The sequence below is a fragment of the Hippoglossus hippoglossus genome, chromosome 2, assembly GCF_009819705.1.
Source record: "Hippoglossus hippoglossus isolate fHipHip1 chromosome 2, fHipHip1.pri, whole genome shotgun sequence".
Lineage (NCBI taxonomy): Eukaryota > Metazoa > Chordata > Actinopteri > Pleuronectiformes > Pleuronectidae > Hippoglossus > Hippoglossus hippoglossus.
Genome location: NC_047152.1, coordinates 9731177 through 9745836, shown reverse-complemented (window position 1 = coordinate 9745836; position 14660 = coordinate 9731177). Strand labels below are relative to the sequence as shown.

The window sequence follows — 14660 nt, the reverse complement described above, 5'->3', positions numbered from 1 at the left end:
ATAAACTACAGGCGGTGCAGTTTGATCCAGAATCTACGTAACATATAAATTATTATATACAACATTTATTTTGACCTTTGGACAGAGCCGGGCTAGTTGTTTCCCCTTGTTCCCAGTCTTTATGCTAAGCTAAGCTATCTGGCTGCTGGCCACAGTTATATGTAGAGGGAACAAACTGATACATGACAGACACCATCTTTGAGATAACTGCTAACATGGAGGAGCTGTCGTGGCATCCATCTGTATTTACAGTCTCTGGTTCACACATATGCACGAATGTTTTTGTCTGTAAATGTGCAAAGAACCTGTAGACGTTGGCTAAACTCTATTTATCAATGATTCATGCACGTTTTATAGGCTGGACAAGTCGCACACTGTGTCGCACACAGACAAACACACTGACAAACACATGAGTCATGGCTGCAGACTGGCGAGACAAAGAGGTGATGGTCCTTGTTAACCCAAATGATTTGCAGCAGACTGAGTGACTCACTCGGAGTCTGTCCTGGGTTTGGTTTAACTTCGCTGAGAATCTAAAAAAGTAGAATAAGAAGCAGAAAATGTCGTGAACTTCAGATTATTCCCACGTGGCTGTGGTCTGTCTCCCCCCCTCCCCCCCCACCCACCGCTGACTTCCTCCTGAATGTCACATATCTCTCATCATTACCATTTCCATGATCCCGGCCTGGTCCGAGATCAGCTCACGTAGCTTATCTGCTGCTGTGCTGCTCCATTTTTTTTTACAGAATCGCAAAGTGAATACATGTCGGGTCAGAGTTCGTCTTGTAGCTGGAAGGATAAAGATGGCGTGCGGCTCTTATTCAGATGGAAATAGGCCGAGGCATTTTCCACATGCGCTCCCTGGCACCTGCTTTGCATGCAGCTTGCAGCGTTTGCAGCACAAAACAGAAGCGCAGATTGTTTTTCGAGCAGACCGGGTCTCGAAGGCCAAGGTCACTCGCTCTGTGTTTGCTGCCCGTGATTGCACTTAATTCAAACCATCAGCAGACACGCATGCGGCCGTGCACAGACAACCGCCTACGAAATCATACACAATAAGTTAGTAACTGGAGCAGAAGTTAGGATTCAGTCCCCAAACAGAAAACACCACTCATCCCTCTTTCGTCCCCGGCGCCGGTTCAGTCCCATTCTCTTTACATTTTCGCCGTGGGGTCGTTTATGCTATTACGCAAAGTGTGAAACAGAAAATGACATGTGAAGGACGCAACGATCCATTTCCAACAACAAACATCACATAAAATAGTCAAACCGCCAGAAAAACAGATCCCATCACAGCACCAGTGCGTCCGCTCGTCGTTCGGAAGCCGCTCACGTCGTTTCACACATTTTAAACCTCTGTAACTCTGAGGTCAGGATCACTCTGACTGTTTCTACAGGAGAAAGCTAATCCCTGCTCAAACTGCTGCCGTGTCTCTGAAGAAACAATGCTCTGTTTATTCAGGAGAATCCACAGCTTTTCACTTTATTATCCGAGGACGTGTGAGAGCATCATACGAAGCAGAGCGAGGAGACATGACGGCAGGTGGCCGACTGTACCATCTAGTTAATATGAGGAGCATGTAGCCGCAGAGCAACGAGCCCTGACGCGGCCTGAATCAAAGACGTGTGTTTGGCAAAAAATACCACCACGATGAGTGTTTAACACCGAAATCTGAGAAGTGTCAACATGTTTGTTTTAACGTGGGGACGTGTGTTGTGTGTGTGCAGGATGGAAGAGACGGTGCGGACGCTGCTGCAGAATCAGGGCGTCCTGGAGCAGACTGCTGTGGACACAGTGGACATCATGAAGGCCTATAAGGTAAAATACCCAAAGAAAGTTGGAAACATATAGTTCACACAAAAATCCATGAGTTATTTAATTGGTCGAAAAGCAAAAGAAGATGAGAAAAGAAACCGGAGCTAAAGGAACCTGTGGATTCACTGATCGCACACATTAGACATGTTGTGTGTTTATTTACTGGTTTTCCAGGTATCTGACTCTGAGTGTTGGGTGAATCCAGACTGAGTCAAGGTGAAGGCGTTCGCCGTCGACCTTGTTACATAAGAGAAATAGCCGCTGGGATTTCTCGGAGAGGCAGAGAGAATAAGTAATTCTGTTTATTTCTGAAGCGCGGGGTCGTCTTCGGGGTCGCTCTTCACGATTTGGATCTTAACGTGTTTACTCGGTGAAATGCTGTTGCCTCCGGACTGCAGCTACACCAGCACAACTTCTCCGGCTTCCAACCTTTTATTTGCAGCCGTCATGATAATACATCTGCAAATATTTATTAAGGGGTAAACACGAGGCGTTTGTTTTGCACATGACAGCGACAGCGACCACGTTATTGTCTCCACCGAGCAGCCGTGTCTCCAGGGAGCAGGAGAAAAGGGCACGACGAGGACAGAACGTGTGCAATAAAAACCAGCGGCTGTACATTCGTTCGTCAGCCGTGATTTAAAGACAGAAACAGATGTAGAGAAAATCTTTGAATGATGAGAGCAAATAAAAGTGGGCAGTAAGAAAGAAACGAGCACTTTCCAGTGGACGAGGAACATGGGAGTAGCAGCTGCGGTAGAAACGCTGTCCTGAGGTGCGACAGCTTTATCGTGGAGATATGACTCTTATGAAACATGTGTGAAATGAATACAGTGCGTTCGAATGCAAATGATGTGAAGACACATCCTTAATGAGTCGGGTTCATTAAATATATTCTCCAGCCCTGTGAACCTGGGTTTACCACAAATACTTTAATTCATTTTTCTTTTTTAATCTCGTCACGTCCAGAGTTCAGGGGTCCAGGACCAAATTAATACGTAATTATTATTACATAATATATTCAATTCTTGTTATTAAAACCAAAGTTAAATTGAAATTGAAATCAAATTGATGTCGCCGTCACTGTGGCTGTTTGTCTCGTTGCTGGAAGAGGAGAAGGTTGATTAAATTAGATTGAGTTTATTAATTTACTTTTCGTCCACTCAGTTAATAACTGACTGTTGATTTTAGCTCTGTGCTCGTCCACATATGGATCAGCAAGGTGTAATAATAATAATAATAATCCTCATAGACACTTGACACGATAACAAGAAAACAGATCAAACTATAAAAATAAAATAGTAATTACACATTGAAGTAGAAGATACTCACCTCAATCCAACATTAAAAACAGTTGTGTTAAGGTGGTGCAATTCATTCTATGATTAACTGAAAGTTAAGTAGATTTTCTATTAGCTTGAGAATCGGTTCACGGCCAAATGTCTTGATTGGAAGTCAAAGGTCCTTTTCACTCAATCAGCCCTTGTTATTTATTAATAATATTGAGTGGAAGCTAATTTGACGACAAGCCATGATAAGAATAAAGTCCACCGACATTTGAAAAGAGCACCCAGCAGCTAAACTCCGATGAACACTCTGTACTGAGCTGTATTCACACACTGTCCAGGAGAATAAACCTGCAGGCTTGTTATGTTATTCCCAGTTGCTGTATAACCGAGCAGCGTCCGCTCCTCGGCAGCGATGTGCTCTTGCTGCAGCTGTATTCTGTGTATTCAGCAGACAAACTCAATAACTTGAAAGGGCAGCGTGAGGAGCGAGGTTCCCCTCCACCCCCGCCAAACGCCTCCCTCCCTCCCACCCCGCTCTCTCTCTCTGTGGAGATAATTACGCCATCTGATGAGCCGCCTCTCCGAGCTAACCGCAGACTTCACAGTCCAAACAAAAGCAAACTTAGAACCGTGACTGGAAAGCGTCGCCTCAAACAAGACTGAAAAACCTTGTATATGTTCAGAGGAGATCGGATCAGGGAGAAAACACAGAGATATATCTCACTCCCACTATCGAGCACAATCAGGTTTTAATATTTCTCTACTTGAAATTTAATGGACATCTAAGAGGATGAGGAATCACCGTCGTCAGGATTAATCTGATATCGTTCTTGTTTTCATTAAAACCTGCAGCTGATCCATTTAGGGCTGCGACTAATGGCTTCTCTCATCATCAGTTAATCTCTCAGTTACTTTATGATTAATTGTTCAGTCCTCCCGACCGGAAGGGAGGGGCTCGCCCATAAGGTCGCAGGATGAAGTCGAGAGGTCACGACTCCATCGAGAGGTCAGGAGGAAGAACAACAAGGTTCTGCTGCTCAAGTTTAGAGCTTCTCTGACTTTTCTTTAGTTTCCTTTTGGCCACAAACTATGAGAAACTTCCCAAAAAGTGTTAGACAAACTAAATCTGAAAGTATTACGTGAACTTTGTTTTTTAGCCAGCAGGGGGCGAACCAGATGTTCCAGCTTCACTTTTAAAGAGCTGTCATGTTTCCCATCTGTATTTACAGTTAATTCTTCATTAATTTTTAATTCTACTGGATAGTTTTACCCCCTCAGACCTCAAATTAAGCTTTTCCTGAACAATTATTTGACTTGTGACTTGTAGCTGAACGCAGCTGCTGCTTTATTTTAAATATCGATGCAGAAAACAATGAAGAACGCTCGTCGTAGTTTCCCAGAACCCCAGCTGACGTCTAGAAATTCCCCAATTGAATGCTTTTCAACTTCCAACAACAAAACAATCAAATTATAAATCAATGAACTATTTATTTCACCTCTAATTGTGTTTATTTAGCTTGAACGTTGCCGTGACCCGATGCTCAGTGAAAGCAGTCAGATCCAAAGAGTCCTTGGAAAAAGATGAAATAAATCTCTAGAGTGTGACGGGGAACTCGTCGTGTTTTTCTTTCTTCCGTTTGGTGCTCGCCAGAACACGCCTGATTAGTAGCTAATTATTACCGGCAGAAAATGATCAGACAGCCGAAAGAGAAAGAGAGGAATAGAAATCTGGCAGAGAGCGAGAGAAACCCGGCGAGGGCAGAGCCGAGCATCCAGACGAGATGAGCGCCCTCAAGGTCACTGCCACTCTTTGGAAAACAAGTGAAACATGATTAGGGATTAGGGGATGTTTTGGAGCTCTGTCGCTGAAGCTGCCTCCTTGTTGTCCCATCTGCCCATCTGATCCTCTCCCCACGTCTCTCCCTCCGATTCCTGCCTCCTCGCTCCTTTTTCATGTTGTCGTCCCCCTCTTTTGAACGCCTTCCTCCCATCTGCTCAGGTTTTTACTTTGCCAAATTCCCCCTATCCTCCTTCTTCTCCGTTTCCTTCCCTCTAACCTTGCGTCGTTGTCTGTGCTTCAGGATAAACTCTCGGAGGAAGTGCAGAAGCAGCACGACGGCCCCGGAGAGAACGGATCCCCGCCGGCGCCTCAAGCCGAGCCGGACCTCAGGCTGCTGCCGGATGCCGATCCCGAAGCCAGCCAAGCAGAAGAGGACAAAGACAAAACCAGGCTCCTTCTGGAGCGTCTCAAGGCCCTGGAGGTAACGACTTCACCAACAAACCTTTTATGTTTCCCTTCTACCTTCTTTCTCTTTGTTCCCTTAATCTCCACCTACCTTCTCCCGGCCTGGTTCACTCCTCCACTCCGCTTCGCCTCCTCACTCTGCAGCCACCCCTGGCGATCCTCTGTGGCCGGCGTGTCTGACAGTTGTCAGAGTCCGGGCCTGGTTGTGTCTGACAGCGTGACGGCTGATCATATTCTGCAGCTTTCATCGTTCGCAGGGCAGAGTCATCCTACGAGAGTCGCCGCGAGGCCCTCGGGCTGAACTCCAGCTCTGCTTTATTTTCCTCCACGCTCGGGAATCGAAGCTGAACTCCGCCATGAGCCGCGAGCAGCAGCAAAAGCCTCAGTCGTCCACGCTGATTGTGTTTTTTTTCCTCGTGCCACTGGACTTGCATCCTCTTGGATCTCTTCAGCAATTAAAAGACTCAGACTTAATTAAATTAAGCCCCAAGTCTGACCTGATCATTCCTGAGTGGCCCCACGTGGCTCCTGGATGATGGTGTTGTGGTTCAAGGCATTCGACACACACAGTACGAGCTGGAAGTGGACACACAAAACAACAAATGAGACTAATTTTTTCTTAAAGACCCTAAAGCCACCGCTGCTGCACAAAGACCTGTGATCAGTCCAGTAGTTTTTGTGTTATCCAGTGATTTGTGTTAACCAGACCAGGGGTGAAAACATGACCTTCCACTGTGGAGGTAAAACCAAAGCCAGTGTCCAATAATCTGACTGACATCGTCCTCTAACAAGAAACTAAAGTCCCTGAAAGCACACAGAGTTTAATGGTAAACTCATTTACAGAACAAATTAAGTCTTCACGTTGTTTTTCTGTTTCTTCCTCCAACGTTACACTAAATCCTCCCCGATAGAAAACTCTCCCTAATTAGAGCAAAGTGCCAGATAATTGCGTGTTGCTGCTCGGCTCTAAGTTATCGTCGCAGACTGGCAGTGAGTCCGGCTAATCGATGTGATGAAGCACATTACCTAAACATAACGTTTTTTAAATGGCTTTATCAAAACCTATCTGCCATCTTATTCCATTCGGCCTGCGCGGCGTGATGGATGCACCTCCGTGGGGACGGAGCAGGAGCCGTACATCATCGCCTCGCTCCGCGCACGGCGTCCACTGACACTAAGTGAGCGCTACCCGGCGCCGCTGGTGCTGTTCATTAACTGGGATGGAAAACCCTGCAGGCCGATTCATGCAAAAGCAAATTAAAGGTTTGCACTTGTTGCAGGAGGAATGTAGTAGATGTACACATGTAATTATTCAAATACTACTCAACTGATTTCCTCGACCCGTCAGAACGACGTCTCAGCGTTTAAAGACTCGTGTGTCACTGAACAATGAAAGCTGCAGGAAGATTCATGTCAGGGTTGAGCCGACAAAACACCACTTGCGTTGCATCATGTAGCGACAGAGTGAAGAAAACACTTTGTATTGTGTCTGAGGTAGAAAATAGGTTTATCTTCTGCTAGGCAAGAAAGAAAAAATCAATTTCAGGGATTATTTTAAATGCGAAAAGTTGCTTTTATCGCTTAAAAGTCGAAATTTCATGCACAAACCGACACGTGAGAAACACCAGTGGAGTTTAATCCCATTACGTCCATGTTCCAGGGCCTCCGAGTTTTAATTAGTCTCCGTCTCTGTGGTAATTGGATGTTTTGGATTGTAATTATGTTTCCCACGTTTTCATCAAGGGTCTGGTAGTTTCTACTAAAGGGCAGAGGCCGATGGAAACAAGGCCGGCTGACAGCTCCTAATACGCTGCCCGCCGCTGACAAATTGGAAACTCCTAGAGATCAATAGGGCGCCGCCTCGCCAGCTTGGCAAGTGGAGAAGATATTCTTATTAGGTCCGAACTCCAAATGGCCCGCTGCCCGCCCAAAGTTCACCATCATAACTTCCATCCCCTTGACCTTTCCCTCTGTGGTTCTTTGTAAAATTTTTATTGGCCCTCCTGGCTCAGCACTGACATCTGACCTTTCGTGGAGCAGGCCTCCTCGTTGCCGCGGCTCCTCTTGATTGCTGCCTCTGTCTCCGCCGCCGTTGTTTTCGTTGTGTCAAATGTAACCAAAGTCCCTGTGAGGTTTGTGCCGCGCTGACACCGAACGCCTCCGTGTGTTGTTTGCAGGAGCAGAACTCGACGCTGGCCTCGGAGAACGAAAGCCAGAGGGAGCAGTACGAGCGCTGTCTGGATGAGGTGAGTGTTGTTTGTCTTGTTTGTCTGAACCCACGCTGCACTCACGGAGGCTGCGTGACCCGGCAGATGTTTTACTCACCTTGAGAAGAGCACCAGTGTGTGTAGATGTGTCCTGACTCCACGTGAACAGAATGAACATTCAGGTTTAATGAGGTCCTGCTCTGCACTTCCTGTCTCCCACAGGTGGACAATTTACTTGAGAAAGGTGGAGGTGAACCGCTGATATTAACAATTAACCTAGAAAAACACTGTGTCATATTTCTGAGGCACCAAAATCTCTCATATCTCACTTTAATAAAGAGATTTGTTTCAGTTGCGCTAAATTAGGCAATAACCTCATGTCCCTGAAGCCTGGATTATTTATAAAACTTTAATTTTTCATCCTTTTTAAAACTGTAATGCACAAATCAGGAGTCTGTAAGTAAGTAAGCAGCCTGCAACATGAGGACCATCCTCCCTGGTAAAAATACACAAATCACCTACTGCTCATATCATAAAAGCAGAGCTCCACTCCCCTCTGATACTTTTCTGCACCACCATCATAACCACACGATGTTCGATGCTTAAATCGGCCCATTACTTGAGTCTGGCTCATCCTTACCCTGGTGTGAACCGGTGGTTTACATAACAGTGCCACTCCTCTGCCCTCTGGTTATTAATGGGAGCCTGATAAGTGTTGTTCAGGGAGCCTCGTGAGAGGAATAAACCGGCGCCGCTGCTCGCTGGATGGCTCCAGGAGAGAGGGCGGGGGGGGGCGCCACTAAGTAAGGAGAGAAGTATGTCCAGTGGGGACGAGTTGCACCAACCGACCCCGCCCCGCAGGGTGGGGAAGATGGGTGAGGAGAGAACAGGGGAGAGACAGAGAAGAGGGGTGGGGAAGAAGATTGGAAATAAGTGAAAAGATATGAGATGGCGTTGTGATATATTTTCGAGTTAGAGTCTGCGTCCCCCCACGGATCATATCTGGGGGTAAGCTCAGCCCCCGTCTCCTCCCTGCCTCCCTGCCCTCGCTGAGACGACTCCGCTCGCCGTCTTCTGTGTTTACCTGTCAACCGTTTCGTGGTTGTTTTCCGTGGAAGGAAGGTTTGCTAATGATGTAGATTTAACGATGGGAGCCGTGTGTGTCCCTCCAACCGCTGCACACAACACAAACCTAAAGCCTGCTTTGCAACAGAAGGGATGTCTATGTTTTTTATGTCAGACCAGCTGCACGTCTAAATATTTGTGCGTGGGCAAGCTTGTTTTTAGTGCACTCACTCGCATGAAAGACTGCAAGAACTCAAACTCTCTGTCCGAGACCATTAGAGTCGGCTTTTGTTGGATCGCTCGCTTGTTTTACAAGAGGCAGATCTGTAACTCGTTAACGCCGGGGTCCTCGTTTCCCCACGTTTACTCCCATCTCTGCTCGTTCCATAAACGAAAGTGAGCGCACTCAGAGCAGCTGATGTGGCTTCACACGTCGTTAATGGGCCAATCAATGGGCGGTAATCGGAGACGCTTCTCCATCGGCGCTGCGGTCTAAATGTGGCCGAGTGTGAGACCAATGAGGCCTCGGCACAACATCACTTAAACCGGGAACGTCTCTGCTCCTACATCAAGCTGCCGCTGTCGATACCCCCATTAGGAAGTGAGTTAGACACCAGAAGACATGAAGTGTGTGTGTGTGAGAACATAATAATTCACCTTATGTGTATATTGGGTGTGTCTACAGGAGCCTGTGAGGGTCATACAAGCCCCAGACTCTATCACAATTACATTAATGTGACTCTTCTTCTTCTTCTTCTTCTCAAGGTGGCCAATCAAGTTGTGCAGGCGCTTCTCACCCAGAAGGTTTGTCTGTTATTTACATTTTTTCTGTGAGATTCACGATCAGTTTGAAGACGAGTTATTCTTCATTGTGATGTTCTGACTGTGGTTCCTCTGATCCAGGATCTGAGGGAGGAGTGTCTGAAGCTTCGGACCCGAGTCTTCGACCTGGAGCAGCAGAATCGGGCGCTGGGCGTTTTGTTCCAGCAGCGGATCAAACCCGCCTCAGACATGCTCCTCCAGGTCAGTGCCCACGCAGAGGTTCACACCTTGAGCCGCCACTCGGCCGTTAAGGAGATTCACTGGAGCAAGTGTGTGGGGGGGGGGGATTATCGAATTACTGTAGGTGGAGGCGGACTCACGCTAAGTTGTGATTTATTTCCACAGTCAGTCGGAGCTGCTCAGTCTCGTCTTATTCCACCAAACCACGGGTTTTAAAGAGCTGCTCTGGATGCAGAAGTTATAAATTAGCCACTGAGCTAAACAGCTCCACAGACCCGAGGAGTGATGGTTGTTCTTGGTGCTACAGACGCCGCAGCGTAAACCTGCCCGCTCGCACTCAGCCCCGCCTGCACTCGCTCGGGTTGCAAATGAAGCAGCGGCTCCTGCAGCACACACACGCCCGAGCGCCTGTTCTCATGCATTTGAAGTTGTTTTTCTCTTGAAGTGCTCCGGGGTCTCCGCCGCAGACAGAGGCTGCACATGAGACTGTAAATACTTTGATTTAAGAAAAGTTTCACTCCTTTACATCCATCTTTTTTTTTTTGTCTCCGTCAGAAGCTGTTCTCTGGTCTGTTCTGAAGCAGAGAGAAGGAGGCGTTTAAAAGCCTGAATCCCTTGTAGTTGTTTCTTGCTTTATCAGGCTGAGGTTGTGTATGTGCAGCTTAAATGTTCTTATTTTTAAAAGTCTAGGGTTCACATATAAACAGAAATCCAAAATCTAGAGAGATTTTCTGCAGGAAGAGATTATTCTTCACCTTCACATCCCACAAAATGACAAAGACGTGAAGCAGACAATCACGACCGTACTTATATTCTCCGGCTCCTCTTTTTCATCCTGAGATATTTAATTCTTCCAGTTTCACGTCAGACATTTGCCTTCTCACATCCAGCTCCTCCAGAGAATTTCCAGGAACATGTGCGGATCTCAGTGCAGCTTTGAAAAAAGCAGCTTAATTCACTGAAAGTGTAATTATGAAACCGACAGACCTGCCACTGTATGTTTAACCCGGGTTATTGTCAACTGGCATCGCAGGCCAGTGGGCTCAGTTTGGGAAGTAGGATTTCATTTATAGTGCAAATTGCCGCGGGGCCCCCTCGCTGTCAACATGAAAAGAGCATGCAGCCACGAAGAAAAGAGAGGGAAACAGAGCCGTCAGTCCTTCTCGAGTGGAGGAGAAAAGAGAAATTGTAGAGATGAGGATGAAAAGAGATGAGGCGAGCAAGGGTAGATAAGCGGGGGAAGGACGGGACGGTGAAAATGGAGAGGGATGAGATAGCAGAGGACCGTGAGTGCCGAGACGACAAGGAGGTAGAAGTGAAAAACTCGGGGCCAGAAATGGAGTAAATGGAGTAAAGAGAAAAAAGAAAGGAAGGAGGAAGGAGAGATAATATGGCTGTGGGTGTGTTGTAAAGCTCTCTGTCACCTCCTGCTACTTCCAGCTCCATTATTGGACAGACTGGGAGATCGTCAAGTGAAACAGCAATATAAAAGGGCTGAAGAGGGATATTGATGATACCACTGCGGGGACCAAGAGGGGCTGTCTCCCTGGAGATGGGAATTCAGCCTCTCAGAACCACAATGGAGTTGTAATGCATTGAAATTCAGCCATGAGAGTTTTCTTTAAAATTAATGCAGCTGAAAAGAAACGGACGCAGGGCTGAGACGGTTGTGTGTTCACCCCAAAATATCCCTTTAACCTCTTTGTGTAAATATCGGAGATTTATTGATGAAAATATGTTTGAGTTTAGCTTCTTTTCTCTCTCGCGGCGCCTGAAGCAGAGAGATTTACTTTCACAGACACAAGTGTATCGTTTCCCATCTTTCTCTGGACCTCTTTGCTTATCAGTAATTAAACGTTCTCTCGTCCCCGCGGGCGTCTTCAGTTCCTCTGATAAGGAACCGTGATGCGTGTGATGGCGACCGCACCTCCAGCGACTTCAAAAATTACGCCACGTATTCATTTCAGCAAAAAACCTGGCGTTGACTTTAAAAAATGACGGTTGTTTTCTTTACACCGCGACAGCCGAGGGGAAATAACCAGTGCACAGTCCCATCCACTTATGCTGCTTATCAAGTATGACAGGCAAGTGGCAATTGAGCGGCCCATTACCGGGACAAATGCTCGCCGTTTCCGAAGCTACTTCAGCGCCCCAAGGACACGGCACGAACGCCTGTGACCTCATTACTGCGGCTTGTGTAGTCACACGCTCGACGCGGCCAAATAAATCCATCAGCTGAAGATTTCTGCAGAGTTTAAAATCACGAAGAATTCAAGCTTTCATTTCCACGAAAACATTTTTCAGATATCCTTGTGTGGCTGTTTGTTGTGTGTTGTGTTGAATCAGACACACAGATCAGACTGTATGTGTGTGTTGTGTGTCTCAGGACGCCTCAACCCCTGGGTTTCTGACAGCAGGTGCCAATACTGATGTATTTGTTTGGATGCTGCTATTCTGGGCTGATATTCATTATCTTGAAATACGAGCGCTGTCAAGCCAGAACCGACACAGAACAAACGCAGTAAACCTCGGCTTCTTCTGGAAAAGGACTCAGTCCTGCACTAATGTCATTATTCACCACATTATCTAATAATTAATAAAAGGCCAATATTTGCATGATAAATTACAGCCGTCTCTGCATTAATGGGGATTTTGTGATTAACATTCTTGACTTAGATCTCGGCCTTGAACCTGGTAAAGTTCAAGCGGCGTACACCCGCCCTTGTCATCTACCGTTTCCTTTGACCAGCCCCCCCCACCGTGACCCTCTGACACTATTGACTGAATCGTTGATGAGGCTGCTGAGGAGGTGAAATCCGGCACGCCACGATAAGATCAGAGCCTCCTGTGACACCTCCGCCACTCCCTCCCAGAGTGGAGGGCGAGGAGGTGCAGGGATGCGGCATCAGAGCAAATGTTGATTCCATGACTTTTAAAAGTGGATAAAAAGCCATCTGGCATCTTTAGAGTCCAAACCAGTGCAGCCGAAATCATACAAATCCACCGTTTCTGCATATTTAAAGATAATAAGTAATATTTGGTTGCAGCTATTTATGATTTTAACAACGATTCAGAAATACGCTCAATCAAACGAGGTTCTGCAGAGATCAAGGTTTTATAACTTCAAATAGTAAAGAATACTTACTCTTATCTCTGAGCTCGGTATCGATGTGTTTCCACGGCGCCGTCACCGAGTCGCTGGCGGTTGAAAGTCGCTGTCCCTCTGAAAGCTTCATCACGAGCTCGCACCGGACATTTTCCTGGATGTTACGCTTGAAAGTTGAGGAGAGAAAATGACGGCAGAGAGTTTTACAGGAAGCGGAGACATTCAGAAATCGACCTGTTCCTATTTTAAAATGTTTATGACGCTGATGGAAAGATTCGAGCAGCTGGTTTTCCTTTTTCTGAAGGTCATGCCTTTTATAAAAACACAAATACATGTGTGTGTGTGTGTGTGTGTGCTCCCTGAGAGAGAATTAATTTATTAATTTTACCTCCGGCAGGAAACGCGGCGTACGATCAAGTGTTTTGTTCCACCATATTTCCAGTTTAAGTTAATGTGAGCGCAGGGAACGTTGTGTAATTAAGCTCAGGGATTAAAACGTGGAAATATATTTGGTTCTGTATCCCCCCCCCCACCCCCCACCCCTGAAGAGTTAAATAACAGAGGAGGCTGCGGACGAGCGTAGGAATTAGAGGAACAAAATCAAAAGGAATCCCTTACTCCCTGATGCAATTATTTCCTATTCACATTCTTTTTTTTTTTTTTTCAGCCAATGACATTAATGACTTTGAGGCAAGAACCCGAGCTCTGTGTGGCGCCGCTGAAGGGAATCTGACGTGCACTTGTTCCGCAGTCAGATTATTGTTCTGTAAAGAATTCATTTTCATATTTTGAATGCATGTTTTGACATTTGAGGAGTCAGAGGATTTAGTGTAAAAGCTGTGTTTTGGTTTTCTGAGACGCCACAAAAATAATTTAACGTCATATCTCCGCATCGTTCTCTCGTTTGTTGTTGCGTCCAACCCCGGATCGTTTTTAATTTCCTGAAATCCCTGATGTTCACGACAGCGTGTCCTTCCTCTTGCCTTTCAGAAACTCCACTCCCGCATCATGGATCTGTCTGCGGCGGATTTACTTCTGGAGCCGGAGCGGAGCAAGGCCTTCTTGCTCTCCAGGAACACGGACTCTCCCTCTCACGTGAGCTCAAACACGCATGACCACGAGTCCTTTTCCTTTTCTACGCCGTGTAATTCGTCCAGGTAGCATAACTGCACCCCTCAAGAAATCGTTAGAAGATATTAAAATACAGAGCGAACAGCAGGAGGCCGTGACCCCTCCTCCGCCCTCAGCAGGAAGAGCCGGCACTAAGAGGAATAAATCCATGTCATATTACCAGAAAAGCATCGATTGAGACTCGTCGTCAGTAAAAACGACTCCATAGGACATTACTCACCTTATGTATTATGCATCGAGGTCTGAAAATGAGTTTGCTCTATTCTTTTATGCTTTTCCTCCTCTGAGAACGTCACCTGATCAACTCGCAGGACGACTGAGGAAATGAAATAATAATACTGTGAATTATAAATCCTCACGTTACCTGAATGTGCAAGAGAATCACATCTCCTGGAATAGCACGTGTTAAGTGATACACACAAGTGACACTATATGAGATTAACCGAAGAGAAATTGTGACCGTGGATAGATCCTATTTCCTATTCTGAATGCTAGAACTTTTATTTTGAATAATTTATTTGAGTAGTGAGTAGGTTAAGAACTGAAAGAGTATGAGTTACAAGTTACAAGATATGTCTCTCTAACGTCACGTCTCCTCTCAGGAGGTCCAGTCGAACGGGAAGTCCGGTCTGCCTGGGACCAAGTGTCTGAGCCAGCTGAGTCTCACGGTGGCGGCGCCTGTTTACCAGCGCAGCAGCTGCAGCAGCAGCGAGCTGTCGCTGTCGAGCGCCTGCAGCGAGTTCTCCAGCGGCTCGTACACCTGGAATGACGGACGCTCCTGTGGAAAAATGGTACGCCC

At 46.4% G+C, this 14660-nt stretch overlaps 1 protein-coding gene across 8 annotated transcripts in view; it reads left to right on the top strand.

The window, feature by feature from the left end:
• LOC117773855 (nck-associated protein 5-like) overlaps positions 1 to 14660 on the top strand; it is a 105616-nt gene that overhangs the window by 75282 nt on the left and 15674 nt on the right. For all 8 annotated transcript variants that reach the window (XM_034605626.1, XM_034605634.1, XM_034605676.1 and 5 more), the window contains 7 exons: positions 1729 to 1819; positions 5187 to 5366; positions 7528 to 7596; positions 9388 to 9426; positions 9526 to 9645; positions 13721 to 13825; positions 14464 to 14652. In XM_034605626.1, the coding sequence (XP_034461517.1) occupies positions 1729 to 1819; positions 5187 to 5366; positions 7528 to 7596; positions 9388 to 9426; positions 9526 to 9645; positions 13721 to 13825; positions 14464 to 14652 (793 nt within the window). The remainder of the gene's footprint in view (positions 1 to 1728; positions 1820 to 5186; positions 5367 to 7527; positions 7597 to 9387; positions 9427 to 9525; positions 9646 to 13720; positions 13826 to 14463; positions 14653 to 14660) is intronic.